At 35.2% G+C, this 18,757-nt stretch overlaps 2 protein-coding genes across 2 annotated transcripts; both read right to left on the bottom strand.

Moving 5' to 3' along the window:
• Positions 1 to 551: 551 nt before the first annotated feature.
• LOC128235417 (monocarboxylate transporter 14-like) lies at positions 552 to 7,967 on the bottom strand. Its single transcript, XM_052950239.1, has 4 exons — positions 7,949 to 7,967; positions 2,219 to 2,488; positions 1,653 to 1,778; positions 552 to 709 (listed from the first exon to the last, which is right to left on the bottom strand). The coding sequence occupies exons 1-4, from the start codon at positions 7,965 to 7,967 to the stop codon at positions 552 to 554; spliced, it is 573 nt and encodes a 190-aa protein (XP_052806199.1).
• Positions 7,968 to 10,030: 2,063 nt separating this feature from the next.
• Positions 10,031 to 18,264, bottom strand: LOC128235418 (monocarboxylate transporter 14-like). Its single transcript, XM_052950240.1, has 4 exons — positions 18,246 to 18,264; positions 12,640 to 12,909; positions 12,074 to 12,199; positions 10,031 to 11,130 (listed from the first exon to the last, which is right to left on the bottom strand). The coding sequence occupies exons 1-4, from the start codon at positions 18,262 to 18,264 to the stop codon at positions 10,973 to 10,975; spliced, it is 573 nt and encodes a 190-aa protein (XP_052806200.1). The 3' UTR covers positions 10,031 to 10,972.
• Between the last annotated feature and the right edge of the window lie 493 nt (positions 18,265 to 18,757).

Here is an 18,757-nt window from a genome sequence, read left to right on the forward strand (position 1 = left end):
AGTGCGTAGCATCATCAGACAGCAACACGATGTGGATAATGTAATCAGTCTTTGAAGCCTGAGATACTTCACAGCTACAACCCAGTGCCTTAACCATCTTTATAAACATCTTGGATATTCAAAACAAAGCATGAAATAAGTCACAGTTCCTTCACAACTTCGTTAAGGTTAATGCAATTGGGTCTGACACTTATTTCTATAGATAGATAAGGGAGACATTAAAAATGGATACTAGGAGCATATAGAGAATATATATATAAAATCCTGATTCTGTCCTTTTAAGAATCACCGTCAAAATTTCACGGTAAGCTATCATCCTAAAAGTGTGCTTGGGGCTGTCTCAACACATTGTTTTTTTTCTTGTTTTCTTCTTTGCAGTGAGCAAACTGTCATCGATAGTCTTAGTGGAACACCTACATGAGAGGTTATCTATATACACGTGTCTATATACCGTTATTTTCGTATGAACATCAGTGGGTAACTAACATCGATGTTCTCCAAACGTCTCATGATATCCTTCAAGGTGTAATACCAAGAGCAGAGATACATCTTCACCCGATTTCCTTTGTCTCAATTATGATTTCAATCCCTCTATTCGAATGTTTATCAAGGCAGAGCACAGCCAAACAGAACAGTCCTGATAGGAAGTACATCAATCCAGCGAAACTGAACGGCATTACGTAGGAGTCGAACGTTTCGTACAAGAAACCTGAAAACAAACGTAATCGTGTTGATTGAAACTTATAAGGTTTACTGGGTGTTTTTAACCAAAACTTTTCAGTAGTGTTATATGTTCATGTTTTAAACTGAACTCTACACTCGAGTCTTGGCCAATTATTGTTAGGACGACGATAACAACAAATCATGCAAACAGTTGCTATTGCAGCATGCCCTGGTTATACAATTTTTGCCGGATTTGAAATGCTAAGGTATTGTTTTGGCAACATCGAGAGTTTCTGTAGAGATGTAAAAAATGGCCTCTTTTTGGTTTTCGTTATCGAAGCTCGTCGCTACGTTGTCAAATGTGCAACGATTGTCGGTAGATATTTCAAAACATCGGCGTGATTTCGGTAATCTTAACTGACGATTTTCGCTCCTTGTTAAAAATGCACTCTTACCCCCAAATAAGATTAACCACAATTAAAACAATTGCTTTTGTATACCAAAAAGGATGAATAAATCTCAACAGCAATGGTTTATATGAAGGATACCAAGTTTAATTTGGAAGAAAGGTGCAGAAAACATGGCATTTCTACCGTATGAGACGATAGTAGATTGCAGCAATCACCAATCATTTAATATTGTGCGTTTTCAGCTATTAAATACACGGTAACAGTCTTGCTTTCAATAACTATATTTTCTAAAAAATCATTATTTAGGGAGTAGTTAAAGGTTTAGCACTCAGAATGTTTGCTATACATGTGTATGTATTGATTTTGAATAAGAGTACCACTTTAAATGCAATATAGTTCATAAATCATTATTTTCAATGTCACTACTAAATTGTATTACTTATAAACCCATAAATATCTCTAGTCAAATTAATTTCCATTACTTCTTTGAATGAGCATGGGTTATAGCAAACTATTCAATTGATGTAGATGTTATGTGTTAAAATTGTATGTATTCAGTTCTGTTATGTTCTATGATACCTGCAAGAGGGGCGTTGGTGAGAAAGGCCACGCCCTGGAACAGCGCTACCAGACCAAACGACCTGGTCAACCGTTCAATGCCCAAATGGTCAGCCAGTACAATTGTCCGCATGGATACATGCGTCGCTGAAACCAGAGGACTCTTTATAAACATATTAAAATATATAAAATATTAAAATACTATTAAACAATTGACAAACATGAACGACCTTATCAGTATTACATTTAACCAAAAACGTAAGTTTCATTGACTGCGTTTAAAAAACACTTTTATGTAAAAACAAAAGTGTTCTCATGACTCAAAACAAATCTCAAGTTCGGAATGATTTGAGATGTTTTATGAATACTGGCCCAGGGCACTTCGAAATAATAAATAAAATAAAATAACTAATCTTTTCAGAAAACTTGTTTAAAGTCGGACAATATGTTGAATATGCACAACCAGTTATTATGCTTATTTCTGACAGGCATTTTGGCTACGATGTGAGCAAGTAGGCCACTATAAGAAAATGTGTCAAACAAATGTACCAAATAATATTTTCTATATTAGTTTTGGAAAGTCTTACCCATGCAGAGTCCAAAGACACCGCTGCATATTGCCAATGTTGCAAACCCATTGCACCACGGCATGAGAAAGCTCATAGCGGAAGCCATGAATAACGTCACAATGTACGTGTGTGTGCAGTTGACGTTGAGGCAGTCCGTGATGAGGCTCGACATAATCCTGCCAATGATGTTTGTGATTCCCACAATGGAGATAAGCGTGGCTGCCTCAGATGTCGTCAGCGACTTTGAAACGCCCAGATCAGGAATGTAGGTCAACGGGACGGACTGAACTGTAATGAATATCCGTATTCTTTATCTATACAATTAATTTAGGGAACAAGTGTAATGATTTTGAGGTTTAGAGCATATAGTATAATCGTAAAAATTGATATTAAACACTGAGGAAGACTAGTTTGGTTTTAATTATCTGAAATATTTAAAAATATATTTTTTTTTTTCACAAAACATTATATTGTAGTTTAAAACGTTTTCAGTACTTCATAAGTATAATTTGTAAGACGACAAAATTACAAATGGAACATTTCAAGAAAATCTGTTGCTGAAAATAATATATCTCCTGAAAAAGAAATCAACAGGTCATGATTGGACGGATATGTAAGAGACGTGCAGATATACGGGACCATACGAGCCTATCATTGTATATCTAAGTGCTCATATTCCACATATGACTCCCCGGATATCACGTCTATACTACAGAGAAGTCGATCACCACGACTACTCACCGTTTATGAAAACAATATCAGTAACATAGTCCCCAAAACATTGGTCAACGAATATTAAAATGGAATCATGTGCGGCGTAGGTTTCAAATGTGCTCCAAGAAAAAAATGACCGTTTTTAAAAAATGTTCGAAGTACTACATTTTTCAAAATTGTTCGCAAAGTATTTAAATACATCACTCTGATTGGTCCGCTATCTCACTGGATTCAAGTTTTAAACACAGTCTAGGTAATTTAAATTTAAATTTTCGCGCGGAAAGGTTGCGGTTTCATTGCAGAACATGCTGAAGAGTCGATGAATCGTTGGCCATAAAATGCTTTAATGGTTGCCATTGCCATTGCTGCCTTTAAAAGATGAGGAAGAGTGGGATGTACTGGGGGCATCCCTTCGATATTTCATAGTTTCCTTGCGGTGTTTAGTTCCCGAACGTCCCGAATGGTGGCAAATCTTTTGAAAAAAACAATAATTACTTATACAATGAAGTTATTTACAGGGCATCGTATACCGCAATAAGTGTTTACCGGTTAAATGACCAATGCCATACATGAGATTGGCTGGACTGGATTAAAGTGCATTTTCTCTGTATTTTGCTAGCGTGATACATTTATATATTCAATCCAAGCAAACAAGGATGCACCATCTATGATCGTATTTAGAAGTTGTTGGTTACTTCTTACCTCTACTTAACTGGAATACAGCAATGTTCTGTTCAGTGTAATCTAAATGAGTAAATGCACTAAAGGAAGGTGAACGTTTAAAAAAAACCTGTAACCGGTTCGATCATACTGGTTTTACACCTTTTAGATGTGTCAATAAAATGCGATTTACGAGCACAACTTGTTCTTGCTATGGTAGCTGATCTGCATCAATTTTGCACCCCGCCACTTGGCGCGTTTGTTATTGTGCATGAATCATTTTATAATTCATTGAAAAGGCAAGGGTGATATACAAAGAACTATACTATAGTGGAAACATATGTACCCAGTAAAAACAAACTAATTGCCAGTTAATATCGTCGAGGAATATTCATTATTATAATATCTTTTATTGGTCTGTTTATGCATTTGCGGTTATGAAATTGCTATCCTGGTATTTGCTTCGAAATGAGAAAATTAAAAGAGAATGAAAGAAGCAAAATGTTAAGGTAACGCAAACTAAAAAGGTCATTGGGGGTTTATTGTGTAAAACTGGCTGCTGTTGGCTGTTGGCCTAAGTGGATATTGGAAACATGTTCAAAACTATATACCCTACCTCAGTTATTTCGCACATGTTCAGTAAACAATAGTCCCTGCCATATATATTTTTTAAATTATTAAAAATATGTGCACAAACTTAATTTTTGACGGCCTACTTTAGTACTTTTATGATATTCAACTTAAACAATATCACTGTGTGTATACCACGTGATAAAATACGTCATTAGTGCTAGGTCGGAAGGCAATATTTATCTTAAAAGAAAACCTTATAACTATTACTTTTCTTCACCTTTTTATATGAAACAAAGAGCGGTCCATACGCTTAAAGAGCCCAGTCTTCGTGTTATTACCGGAGTTCGATACGGTGGTAAGTTTCCTCAAACACATTGACAAACCAATTTCCAAAATAATGTTTTGAAAGTGCTCCATTTGGGCAGCGGTCTTGTGAAAAGGTTTGCAGAAGTGTTTTAAGACACTAGACTCTCAATCAAACTCAGGTTTGCGGGGCTTTTGTAAGCGGCGTTAACTTCCCCCATGTTTAATTTTAAATTATGAAGAAATAGTAAAGTTTTTTTTGTTTGAAGTTTTCATTCGAAGCAAAATATTGCCTTCCGACGAACCATTTATTACGCAAGTAAAATTGAGCGAAAAATCAGTCCTTGTAAATTGTATAATTTATTAGTTTATACTTTCCGCTTCGCAAATAAACATTACTTTAATATCACATTATCACCATTCAAGACAGTGCGTTCAGTAATTTCACTTTCACCGACAAAATCGGCAACGCATTTTGGCATATCCATTTAAAAGTCATTAACATTTGTAATATATTTTTAATTTTAAATTAAAATGTGAATGCACCCTAAAATGGTGATCGACAGAGCGCTACCGTTACACCATCTGATCATCAAAAATTGATGTTTGTATTGACGTATATACTTTTGTATTATTATTGTTTATCACCCACTGCGATCTAGGAAAATGAAATAATCGTAGGTAAAGCATATCATCTTGTTAAAGTGCTTTGTTACGTTTATAGACTCATTAGGAACGTTTCCTAGGTCATATAATTCTATCTTTTTCTGAAATGTGTTTTAACGCGCTAGAATATGCTAACTGTAATGTGAAAACTCCGTAACGTATTCGTACTTTAGTAATATACAGACAATATATCAAACAAAGGATAAAAAACCCGGTAATAGCATGACTCGAACCATTTACATGAGCGCCACATGTTTAAATAATATCAAACGACAGACGTTGTTAGAATGTTTATGTTCATGTTTATCTTTTACTCCTATACTTTGGTTCATGTGTGCATGCATGTGTTCTGTTGCCCGTCCGTTCGTTCGTTCGTTTATTAATTAATTCATTCATTCATTCATTCATTCATTCATTCATTCATTCATTCATTCATTCATTCATTCATTCATTCATTCATTCATTCATTCATTCATTTATACAGTCATTCATTTGTTCATTCATTCATTTATTCATTCATTCATTTATTCATTCGTTCGTTCGTTCGTTCGTTCATTCATTCATTCATTCATTTATTTATTCAGTCATTCATTTGTTCATTCATTCATTCATTCATTCATTCATTCATTCATTCATTCATTCATTCATTCATTCATTCATTCATTCATTCATTCATTCATTCATTCATTCATTCAGTCACTCACTCACTCACTCACTCACTCACTCACTCACTCACTCACTCACTCACTCACTCACTCACTCACTCACTCACTCACTCACTCACTCACTCACTCACTCACTCACTCACTCACTCACTCACTCACTCACTCACTCACTCACTCACTCACTCACTCACGCACTCACTCACTCACTCACTCACTCACTCACCCACTCACCCACCCACCAAAATACATCCATCCACATCCATCCATCCATCCATCCATCCATCCATCCATCCATCCATCCATCCATCCATCCATCCATCCATCCATCCATTCATTCATTCATTCATTCATTCATTCATTCATTCATTCATTCATTCATTCATTCATTCAATTATGGACAGACTGACCGACCGACCGACCGAAATAAAGACCAACAGACCGACAGCCCGACCCACCAATGCACAAGACTCACTCAATGATTCATTCATTCTGAAAGTCAGAACATTAGTGACAATGAGTTGTATGTTTAAATCTGATCCATTGATGGAATATGTATCATGTTTTTTTTTGAACACGGCATTTTTCGAGAGGTGCATACTGATACGAGTTTTTATTATGGATGAGCATTTGATGGTTTGCTTACTTAAAGTAATGTTTACGAAGTTGCGCAATGTTTGGATTTTATATACAAGTCATAGTAGAGAAACAATACATGCAGAACTTAGGCGCATATTGGTTACCAAAATTTATAAGGTGTTTATAATACAAAATAAGGCTTATCAAGGCTGTAGTTCCATTCATGTTTATTTTTTATTGCATTTAATCTTGTGCATACAGCGAGAAAAAATGTAACATCGTACGTATGTCAGTTTCCCCCGTTAGGAATAAGGAAAATGTCCAAGCGTTCAGTGCTAGACCCATTCTATTTACTTTCAAATCAATAGACTATTCTTATCAGTCACTCTTCCGTGCAATACGGTCCCACCTCTCTGATCACAAACTTATAATAGCTTGAAATGAAACAGAATGATAAAGTGAAATTTAATGCATGATTCAATACAAATATTGTATTTACCCGTGTTTATTTACTAGCATCTAATTCATTGGTCGTATACTTTTACCTAAACATTGAACGAATAAGAATCGTGCATTAGGTATGCAAGGCGCAGGGCTATGGTTGGGGAGTAAACTCGATTGGATAAGCATTATTTCCTGAGAACTTTACTAAATTTCTGTATAAAGAACTTTCAATTGTAGCGTAATTCAATATTTGAATAGAGAACTTTCATTTGCAACTTATTAAGATAATTTCAAATTTTAATTTAATTCAATATTTGTGTATAGGTAACTTCCAATTGCAGCTTAATTCATTATTAGTAAAGAAAACTTCCGATTGCAACCTCAATATTTGCTTAGAGCAACTTCAGTTAAATCTTAAATCAAATCTTGTTCGGTTGTAGACCATGATGAACTCAGAAAAAACACATTGGGATCATTGAAAACGTCGTAAGTTTGAATTAAGCCGATGGTAGCGGGCATTGACTGTGCTTTACCCTTGCTATCAACAATAAGTTTCAATCAATACAAGTATGATCCACATATTGCCATTCCTATAATTACTGAGATGACAAGCGGTTTCTAGAATTGTTCCACCCGGCGTCACCGAAAGTGCATATCGATTGCTAGAAATATCAGTATTGAAATCGCTTAGGTCTTCAACTATAAAAGTGAAGTCCTGCCTTGATCATGCCATGCGGAAGGAAAAATAAAATCGTATTTTGTATTAAAGCTGCACTCTCACAGATTGAACATTTGTGATTGTCTCTTTCCAAGACAAAAAATAAAAAGTTGTAAAAATGGCAAATCGGTGAGAGTGCAGCTTTAATTAAATAATAAGTATAACATGTGGTGTGATATTTCAGCTAACGATGTAGTTCTGTTTTATGACAGTTCATGATTTCAATTTCCATGCATATGGTATTGTTGAGACCAAATTATAACCGGTTAGCGAATCTTTTGTAAATGGTTAAGGTATTTTTAATTGACACAATGAATTTGTGTGAATCATATATTGTTCATTTATGCACCAGTCAATTGTAACCACGCCCCCACCCCCTAGATCCGGGGGTATACCGGGGATAGCCGGGGAAATGGGCCGTGTTTTTACCTTCCAGGTGGCCCCGCATTGCCGGTTGAATGCAAAGGTTTATTCTTCGTCATTGTTTTTTTAGATCAAGGTGTGCAGTATTTTTCTGTACTTTTATGATAATGCCATTCTTTGTAAGAAAGTATGCCTGTTATCATGTTATTTCGCTTGTCTTCAAATTTGACACTTGGAAGGATAAAGAAAGTGATAAAAACTCAAGAAATTATAAATATTTTATTTTTGTATTATGGCACCATCGCTTAATTGTCAACATAATTTGACCATAACAATTAAGTACAAACATATCAGCAATATTGTTTATAGATAATGTCGATGGATAAGAAGCTCAAATCAGACACTCATTTCAAACCTGCCTAATCAGTATGTATATACCACGTGATGAATTACGTCATATATGCTACGTCGGAAGGCAACATTTTGCTTTAATTGCTTTAATTAAAGACTTAAATCAAAGATTACTTTTCTCTCAATACACCATTTTAAATAAAACAAAGGGCAGGCTATACCGCTTAAAAAGCCCCGCCTTCGTTTAATTACCAAAGTTTGATAAGGTGATAAGTTTCATCAAACATTTCGACAAACCTGTTTCCAAAATTCTGTTTTGACAGTGCTCCGTCGGACGGCCGTATTGTGAAAAGGTTTGTTGAAGTGTTCTCAATCAAACTCTGGTAAAGGACAGAAGGCGGGGCTCCGTCAGAGGCGTAGACTGCACTATGTTTCATTTAAAATGGTGAAGAAATAGTGAAGTTATTTTTGTTAAAAGTCTTCACTCGAAGCAAAATATTGCCTTCCGACGTAGCATTTATGACGCAATTTAACACGTGGTATACACACACTGCTAATGTATCAATGGCTTAGAGCATTCTAAAATGTGAATTTCTTTCAATTACAACAAACATATTCAAAATGATATACTGTTAAAGGGACTTGTTCACGTTTTACGAGTTAAGATATTAAAATTATTATTTCGTTTCAAATGTGAAGAGATTGCTTGATCCAACGATTAAATGGAAAAGAATCACAGTTCCATAAAAAGATTGCATTACAATATCAACGTGTACACATTCTTCCCTACAGAAATGTGAAGCATGTAAGACCAAACAAAGGCATACGACCTGTACCTTTTTTCAAATGGCTACTGGTTACAACAGCAACTAAAAGGTTCACTCGTTGTGCTTCATGTAACCATGCATACTATACCATTATCACGTACACATTGTTAAAAACATAGGCTAACAATGTTAAAGGTTGAAGTGGTTCATCACATGTACAATAACTGAAAAGACAATGATCGCATCTACGATATGCAATGTTTTGTTGTGCTCTAATGTCACAATTAGTATCATTGCCAACAAAATACACAAGACATTGTGTTATGCTATGCTAAACTATGCAATATTAAAAATGCGATTGGTATGTTGCTGACATTTAGCAAAGCTCAAACAGCATTCAATTACATGTTAACCCATAACGCCATTGTTCTTTAACATATAAACATGTCCTTCTTTCCCCATCGATCTGATTGTGTTTAACAAAGATATTAAAATATGTTTAAAGGCAAATATCCCTTATATTGATTTCTTTTAGTTTAATACAGATAGTGTCTACATATTCTTCACTGTACGGCACAAATTGTGAGACCCTGATAAAATATTTAAGTAAAATCTTTTTGGATTTTTGGCAATAAACAGTGTCCATTGACTAATGAACATAAGTCTAGAAAAATCATCCAACCGGCCTCAAATATTTCAATAGTGATATGAAAAACAGCTAATCGATGAGTATGTCCTATTTCCTTGTAACAACAGAAACATTTGCGTCCATTCACCTTCGGGGGCTGACTGGCCGGTCCTTATAATGCCATGTGGCCCGAAGTAGTGTGTAATATTTCTTAAATATCATCTCATAAATGTATGTCACGATTTCCCTATCATTGTTCAATATGTTAAACAACAAAGGACAAAAGTAGTGACCTTAACCTTTACCCGCTAGATCTATTTTCAAGACATAAATATTTGGGGATGTATGTACAATAAAATTAAGATAGCTATACAACTCGATTGTTTTAATCACATCGTATAATTATGCTTTAAAAATGTAAAACATAAACATAGAGCTTGGCTGATAAATGCGCAAAAGATTAAATAGTCAACATTAAGCACATGTCTGAGTTCTTGGAAACAGAAGAGGAATCCCTCCTTTCTTCCAGTTTCTTATTTATCCAAGCAGAATAACATTTTAACAGGGGCGAATCCAAGATTCGACACAGGAGGCAAACGCTTAAATGGTCAACACTAAGGGCACTTCTGATTTCTTGGAAACAGAGAAAGTATCCCTACTTTCTTCCTGTTTTTTATTTTTCACATACACCAAGCAGAATCACATTATAACAGGGGCGAATAAAATAATTCTACTTTGGGGGGGGGGGGGGCGCACTTTTAGGTGTGATCCCTTTCTCATCCCTGTATCCGCTAGTGCGTAGCATCATCAGACAGCAACACGATGTGGATAATGTAATCAGTCTTTGAAGCCTGAGATACTTCACAGCTACAACCCAGTGCCTTAACCATCTTTATAAACATCTTTGATATTCAAAACAAAGCATGAAATAAGTCACAGTTCCTTCACAACTTCGTTAAGGTTAATGCAATTGGGTCTGACACTTATTTCTATAGATAGATAAGGGAGACATTAAAAATGGATACTAGGAGCATATAGAGAATATATATATAAAATCCTGATTCTGTCCTTTTAAGAATCACCGTCAAAATTTCACGGTAAGCTATCATCCTAAAAGTGTGCTTGGGGCTGTCTCAACACATTGTTTTTTTTCTTGTTTTCTTCTTTGCAGTGAGCAAACTGTCATCGATAGTCTTAGTGGAACACCTACATGAGAGGTTATCTATATACACGTGTCTATATACCGTTATTTTCGTATGAACATCAGTGGGTAACTAACATCGATGTTCTCCAAACGTCTCATGATATCCTTCAAGGTGTAATACCAAGAGCAGAGATACATCTTCACCCGATATCCTTTGTCTCAATTATGATTTCAATCCCTCTATTCGAATGTTTATCAAGGCAGAGCACAGCCAAACAGAACAGTCCTGATAGGAAGTACATCAATCCAGCGAAACTGAACGGCATTACGTAGGAGTCGAACGTTTCGTACAAGAAACCTGAAAACAAACGTAATCGTGTTGATTGAAACTTATAAGGTTTACTGGGTGTTTTTAACCAAAACTTTTCAGTAGTGTTATATGTTCATGTTTTAAACTGAACTCTACACTCGAGTCTTGGCCAATTATTGTTAGGACGACGATAACAACAAATCATGCAAACAGTTGCTATTGCAGCATGCCCTGGTTATACCATTTTTGCCGGATTTGAAATGCTAAGGTATTGTTTTGGCAACATCGAGAGTTTCTGTAGAGATGTAAAAAATGGCCTCTTTTTGGTTTTCATTATCGAAGCTCGTCGCTACGTTGTCAAATGTGCAACGATTGTCGGTAGATATTTCAAAACATCGGCGTGATTTCGGTAATCTTAACTGACGATTTTCGCTCCTTGTTAAAAATGCACTCTTACCCCCAAATAAGATTAACCACAATTAAAACAATTGCTTTTGTATACCAAAAAGGATGAATAAATCTCAACAGCAATGGTTTATATGAAGGATACCAAGTTTAATTTGGAAGAAAGGTGCAGAAAACATGGCATTTCTACCGTATGAGACGATAGTAGATTGCAGCAATCACCAATCATTTAATATTGTGCGTTTTCAGCTATTAAATACACGGTAACAGTCTTGCTTTCAATAACTATATTTTCTAAAAAATCATTATTTAGGGAGTAGTTAAAGGTTTAGCACTCAGAATGTTTGCTATACATGTGTATGTATTGATTTTGAATAAGAGTACCACTTTAAATGCAATATAGTTCATAAATCATTATTTTCAATGTCACTACTAAATTGTATTACTTATAAACCCATAAATATCTCTAGTCAAATTAATTTCCATTACTTCTTTGAATGAGCATGGGTTATAGCAAACTATTCAATTGATGTAGATGTTATGTGTTAAAATTGTATGTATTCAGTTCTGTTATGTTCTATGATACCTGCAAGAGGGGCGTTGGTGAGAAAGGCCACGCCCTGGAACAGCGCTACCAGACCAAACGACCTGGTCAACCGTTCAATGCCCAAATGGTCAGCCAGTACAATTGTCCGCATGGATACATGCGTCGCTGAAACCAGAGGACTCTTTATAAACATATTAAAATATATAAAATATTAAAATACTATTAAACGATTGACAAACATGAACGACCTTATCAGTCTAACATTTAACCAAAAACGTAAGTTTCATTGACTGCGTTTAAAAAACACTTTTATGTAAAAACAAAAGTGTTCTCATGACTCAAAACAAATCTCAAGTTCGGAATGATTTGAGATGTTTTATGAATACTGGCCCAGGGCACTTCGAAATAATAAATAAAATAAAATAACTAATCTTTTCAGAAAACTTGTTTAAAGTCGGACAATATGTTGAATATGCACAACCAGTTATTATGCTTATTTCTGACAGGCATTTTGGCTACGATGTGAGCAAGTAGGCCACTATAAGAAAATGTGTCAAACAAATGTACCAAATAATATTTTCTATATTAGTTTTGGAAAGTCTTACCCATGCAGAGTCCAAAGACACCGCTGCATATGGCCAATGTTGCAAACCCATTGCACCACGGCATGAGAAAGCTCATAGCGGAAGCCATGAATAACGTCACAATGTACGTGTGTGTGCAGTTGACGTTGAGGCAGTCCGTGATGAGGCCCGACATAATCCTGCCAATGATGTTTGTGATTCCCACAATGGAGATAAGCGTGGCTGCCTCAGATGTCGTCAGCGACTTTGAAACGCCCAGATCAGGAATGTAGGTCAACGGGACGGACTGAACTGTAATGAATATCCGTATTCTTTATCTATACAATTAATTTAGGGAACAAGTGTAATGATTTTGAGGTTTAGAGCATATAGTATAATCGTAAAAATTGATATTAAACACTGAGGAAGACTAGTTTGGTTTTAATTATCTTAAATATTTAAAAATATATTTTTTTTTTCACAAAACATTATATTGTAGTTTAAAACGTTTTCAGTACTTCATAAGTATAATTTGTAAGACGACAAAATTACAAATGGAACATTTCAAGAAAATCTGTTGCTGAAAATAATATATCTCCTGAAAAAGAAATCAACAGGTCATGATTGGACGGATATGTAAGAGACGTGCAGATATACGGGACCATACGAGCCTATCATTGTATATCTAAGTGCTCATATTCCACATATGACTCCCCGGATATCACGTCTATACTACAGAGAAGTCGATCACCACGACTACTCACCGTTTATGAAAACAATATCAGTAACATAGTCCCCAAAACATTGGTCAACGAATATTAAAATGGAATCATGTGCGGCGTAGGTTTCAAATGTGCTCCAAGAAAAAAATGACCGTTTTTAAAAAATGTTCGAAGTACTACATTTTTCAAAATTGTTCGCAAAGTATTTAAATACATCACTCTGATTGGTCCGCTATCTCACTGGATTCAAGTTTTAAACACAGTCTAGGTAATTTAAATTTAAATTTTCGCGCGGAAAGGTTGCGGTTTCATTGCAGAACATGCTGAAGAGTCGATGAATCGTTGGCCATAAAATGCTTTAATGGTTGCCATTGCCATTGCTGCCTTTAAAAGATGAGGAAGAGTGGGATGTACTGGGGGCATCCCTTCGATATTTCATAGTTTCCTTGCGGTGTTTAGTTCCCGAACGTCCCGAATGGTGGCAAATCTTTTGAAAAAAAACAATAATTACTTATACAATGAAGTTATTTACAGGGCATCGTATACCGCAATAAGTGTTTACCGGTTAAATGACCAATGCCATACATGAGATTGGCTGGACTGGATTAAAGTGCATTTTCTCTGTATTTTGCTAGCGTGATACATTTATATATTCAATCCAAGCAAACAAGGATGCACCATCTATGATCGTATTTAGAAGTTGTTGGTTACTTCTTACCTCTACTTAACTGGAATACAGCAATGTTCTGTTCAGTGTAATCTAAATGAGTAAATGCACTAAAGGAAGGTGAACGTTTAAAAAAACCTGTAACCGGTTCGATCATACTGGTTTTACACCTTTTAGATGTGTCAATAAAATGCGATTTACGAGCACAACTTGTTCTTGCTATGGTAGCTGATCTGCATCAATTTTGCACCCCGCCACTTGGCGCGTTTGTTATTGTGCATGAATCATTTTATAATTCATTGAAAAGGCAAGGGTGATATACAAAGAACTATACTATAGTGGAAACATATGTACCCAGTAAAAACAAACTAATTGCCAGTTAATATCGTCGAGGAATATTCATGATTATAATATCTTTTATTGGTCTGTTTATGCATTTGCGGTTATGAAATTGCTATCCTGGTATTTGCTTCGAAATGAGAAAATTAAAAGAGAATGAAAGAAGCAAAATGTTAAGGTAACGCAAACTAAAAAGGTCATTGGGGGTTTATTGTGTAAAACTGGCTGCTGTTGGCTGTTGGCCTAAGTGGATATTGGAAACATGTTCAAAACTATATACCCTACCTCAGTTATTTCGCACATGTTCAGTAAACAATAGTCCCTGCCATATATATTTTTTGAAATTATTAAAAATATGTGCACAAACTTAATTTTTGACGGCCTACTTTAGTACTTTTAGGATATTCAACTTAAACAATATCACTGTGTGTATACCACGTGATAAAATACGTCATTAGTGCTAGGTCGGAAGGCAATATTTATCTTAAAAGAAAACCTTATAACTATTACTTTTCTTCACCTTTTTATATGAAACAAAGAGCGGTCCATACGCTTAAAGAGCCCAGTCTTCGTGTTATTACCGGAGTTCGATACGGTGGTAAGTTTCCTCAAACACATTGACAAACCAGTTTCCAAAATAATGTTTTGAAAGTGCTCCATTTGGGCAGCGGTCTTGTGAAAAGGTTTGCAGAAGTGTTTTAAGACACTAGACTCTCAATCAAACTCAGGTTTGCGGGGCTTTTGTAAGCGGCGTTAACTTCCCCCATGTTTAATTTTAAATTATGAAGAAATAGTAAAGTTTTTTTTGTTTGAAGTTTTCATTCGAAGCAAAATATTGCCTTCCGACGAACCATTTATTACGCAAGTAAAATTGAGCGAAAAATCAGTCCTTGTAAATGGTATAATTTATTAGTTTATACTTTCCGCTTCGCAAATAAACATTACTTTAATATCACATTATCACCATTCAAGACAGTGCGTTCAGTAATTTCACTTTCACCGACAAAATCGGCAACGCATTTTGGCATATCCATTTAAAAGTCATTAACATTTGTAATATATTTTTAATTTTAAATTAAAATGTGAATGCACCCTAAAATGGTGATCGACAGAGCGCTACCGTTACACCATCTGATCATCAAAAATTGATGTTTGTATTGACGTATATACTTTTGTATTATTATTGTTTATCACCCACTGCGACCTAGGAAAATGAAATAATCGTAGGTAAAGCATATCATCTTGTTAAGTGCTTTGTTACGTTTATAGACTCATTAGGAACGTTTCCTAGGTCATATAATTCTATCTTTTCCTGAAATGTGTTTTAACGCGCTAGAATATGCTAACTGTAATGTGAAAACTCCGTAACGTATTCGTACTTTAGTAATATACAGACAATATATCAAACAAAGGATAAAAACCCGGTAATAGCATGACTCGAACCATTTACATGAGCGCCACATGTTTAAATAATATCAAACGACAGACGTTGTTAGAATGTTTATGTTCATGTTTATCTTTTACTCCTATACTTTGGTTCATGTGTGCATGCATGTGTTCTGTTGCCCGTCCGTTCGTTCGTTCGTTTATTAATTAATTAATTAATTAATTAATTAATTAATTCATTCATTCATTCATTCATTCATTCATTCATTCATTCATTCATTCATTCATTCATTCATTCATTCATTCATTCATTCATCCATCCATCCATCCATCCATCCATCCATCCATCCATCCATCCATCCATTCATCCATTCATTCATTCATTCATTCATTCATTCATTCATTCATTCATTCATTCATTCATTCATTCATTCATTCATTCATTTATACAGTCATTCATTTGTTCATTCATTCATTTATTCATTCATTCATTTATTCATTCGTTCGTTCGTTCGTTCGTTCATTCATTCATTCATTCATTTATTTTTTCAGTCATTCATTTGTTCATTCATTCATTCATTCATTCATTCATTCACTCACTCACTCACTCACTCACTCACTCACTCACTCACTCACTCACTCACTCACTCACTCACTCACTCACTCACTCACTCACTCACTCACGCACTCACTCACTCACTCACCCACTCACCCACCCACCAAAATACATCCATCCACATCCATCCATCCATCCATCCATCCATCCATCCATCCATCCGACCGACCGAAATAAAGACCAACAGACCGACAGCCCGACCCACCAATGCACCGACTCACTCATTGATTCATTCATTCTGAAAGTCAGAACATTAGTGACAATGAGTTGTAAGTTTAAATCTGATCCATTGATGGAATATGTATCATGTTTTTTTTTTAACACGGCATTATTCGAGAGGTGCATACTGATACGAGTTTTTATTATGGATGAGCATTTGATGGTTTGCTTACTTAAAGTAATGTTTACGAAGTTGCGCAATGTTTGGACTTTATATACAAGTCATAGTAGAGAAACAATACATGCATAACTTAGGCGCATATTGGTTACCAAAATTTATAAGGTGTTTATAATACAAAATAAGGCTTATCAAGGCTGTAGTTCCATTCATGTTTATTTTTTATTGCATTTAATCTTGTGCATACAGCGAGAAAAAATGTAACATCGTACGTATGTCAGTTTCCCCTGTTAGGAATAAGGAAAATGTCCAAGCGTTCAGTGCTAGACCCATTCTATTTACTTTCAAATCAATAGACTATTCTTATCAGTCACGCTTCCGTGCAATACGGTCCCACCTCTCTGATCACAAACTTATAATAGCTTGAAATGAAACAGAATGATAAAGTGAAATTTAATGCATGATTCAATACAAATATTGTATTTACCCGTGTTTATTTACTAGCATCTAATTCATTGGTCGTATACTTTTACCTAAACATTGAACGAATAAGAATTGTGCATTAGGTATGCAAGGCGCAGGGCTATGGTTGGGGAGTTAACTGGATTGGATAAGCATTATTTCCTGAGAACTTTACTAAATTTCTGTATAAAGAACTTCCAATTGTAGCGTAATTCAATATTTGAATAGAGAACTTTCATTTGCAACTTATTAAGATAATTTCAAATTTTAATTTAATTCAATATTTGTGTATAGGTAACTTCCAATTGCAGCTTAATTCATTATTAGTAAAGAGAACTTCCGATTGCAACCTCAATATTTGCTAAGAGCAACTTCAGTTAAATCTTAAATCAAATCTTGTTCGGTTGTAGACCATTATGAACTCAGAATAAACACATTGGGATCATTGAAAACGTCGTAAGTTTGAATTAAGCCGATGGTTGCGGGCATTGACTGTGCTTTACCCTTGCTATCAACAATAAGTTTCAATCAATACAAGTATGATCCACATATTGCTATTCCTATAATTACAGAGGTGACAAGCGGTTTCTAGAATTGTTCCACCCGGCGTCACCCGAAGTGCATATCGATTGCTAGAAATATCAGTATTGAAATCGCTTAGGTCTTCAACTATAAAAGTGAAGTCCTGCCTTGATCATGCCATGCAGAAGGAAAAATAAAATCGTATTTTGTATTAAAGCTGCACTCTCACAGATTGAACGTTTGTGATTGTCTCTTTCCAAGACAAAAAATAAGAAAGTTGTAAAAATGGCAAATCTGTGAGAGTGCACCTTTAATTAAATAATAAGTATAACATGTGCTGTGATATTTTAGCTAACGATGTAGTTCTGTTTTATGACAGTTCATGATTTCAATTTCCATGCATATGGTATTGTTCAGACCAAATTATAACCGGTTAGCGAATCTTTTGTAAATGGTTAAGGTATTTTTAATTGACACAATGAATTTGTGTGAATCATATATTGTTTATTTATACACCAGTCAATTGTAACCACGCCCCCACCCCCCTAGGTCCGGGGGTATACCGGGGATAGCCGGGGAAATGGGCCGTGTTTTTACCTTCCAGGTGGCCCCGCATTGCCGGTTGAATGCAGTTGTTTATTCTTCGTCATTGTTTTTTAGATCAAGGTGTGCAGTATTTGTCTGTACTTTTATGATAATGCCATTCTTTGTAAGAAAGTATGCCTGTTATCATGTTATTTCGCTTGTCTTCAAATTTGACACTTGGAAGGATAAAGAAAGTGATTAAAACTCAAGAAATTATAAATATTCTATTTTTGTATTATGGTACCATCGCTTAATTGTCAACATAATTTGACCATAACAATTAAGTACAAACATATGAGCAATATCGTTTATAGATAATGTCGATGGATAAGAAGCTCAAATCAGACACTCATTTCAAACCTGCCTAATCAGTATGTATATACCACGTGATGAATTACGTCATATATGCTACGTCGGAAGGCAACATTTTGCTTTAAATTGCTTTAATTAAAGACTTAAATCAAAGATTACTTTTCTCTCAATACACCATTTTAAATAAAACAAAGGGCAGGCTATACCGCTTT

The sequence above is a fragment of the Mya arenaria genome, chromosome 5 (assembly GCF_026914265.1).
Source record: "Mya arenaria isolate MELC-2E11 chromosome 5, ASM2691426v1".
NCBI lineage: Eukaryota > Metazoa > Mollusca > Bivalvia > Myida > Myidae > Mya > Mya arenaria.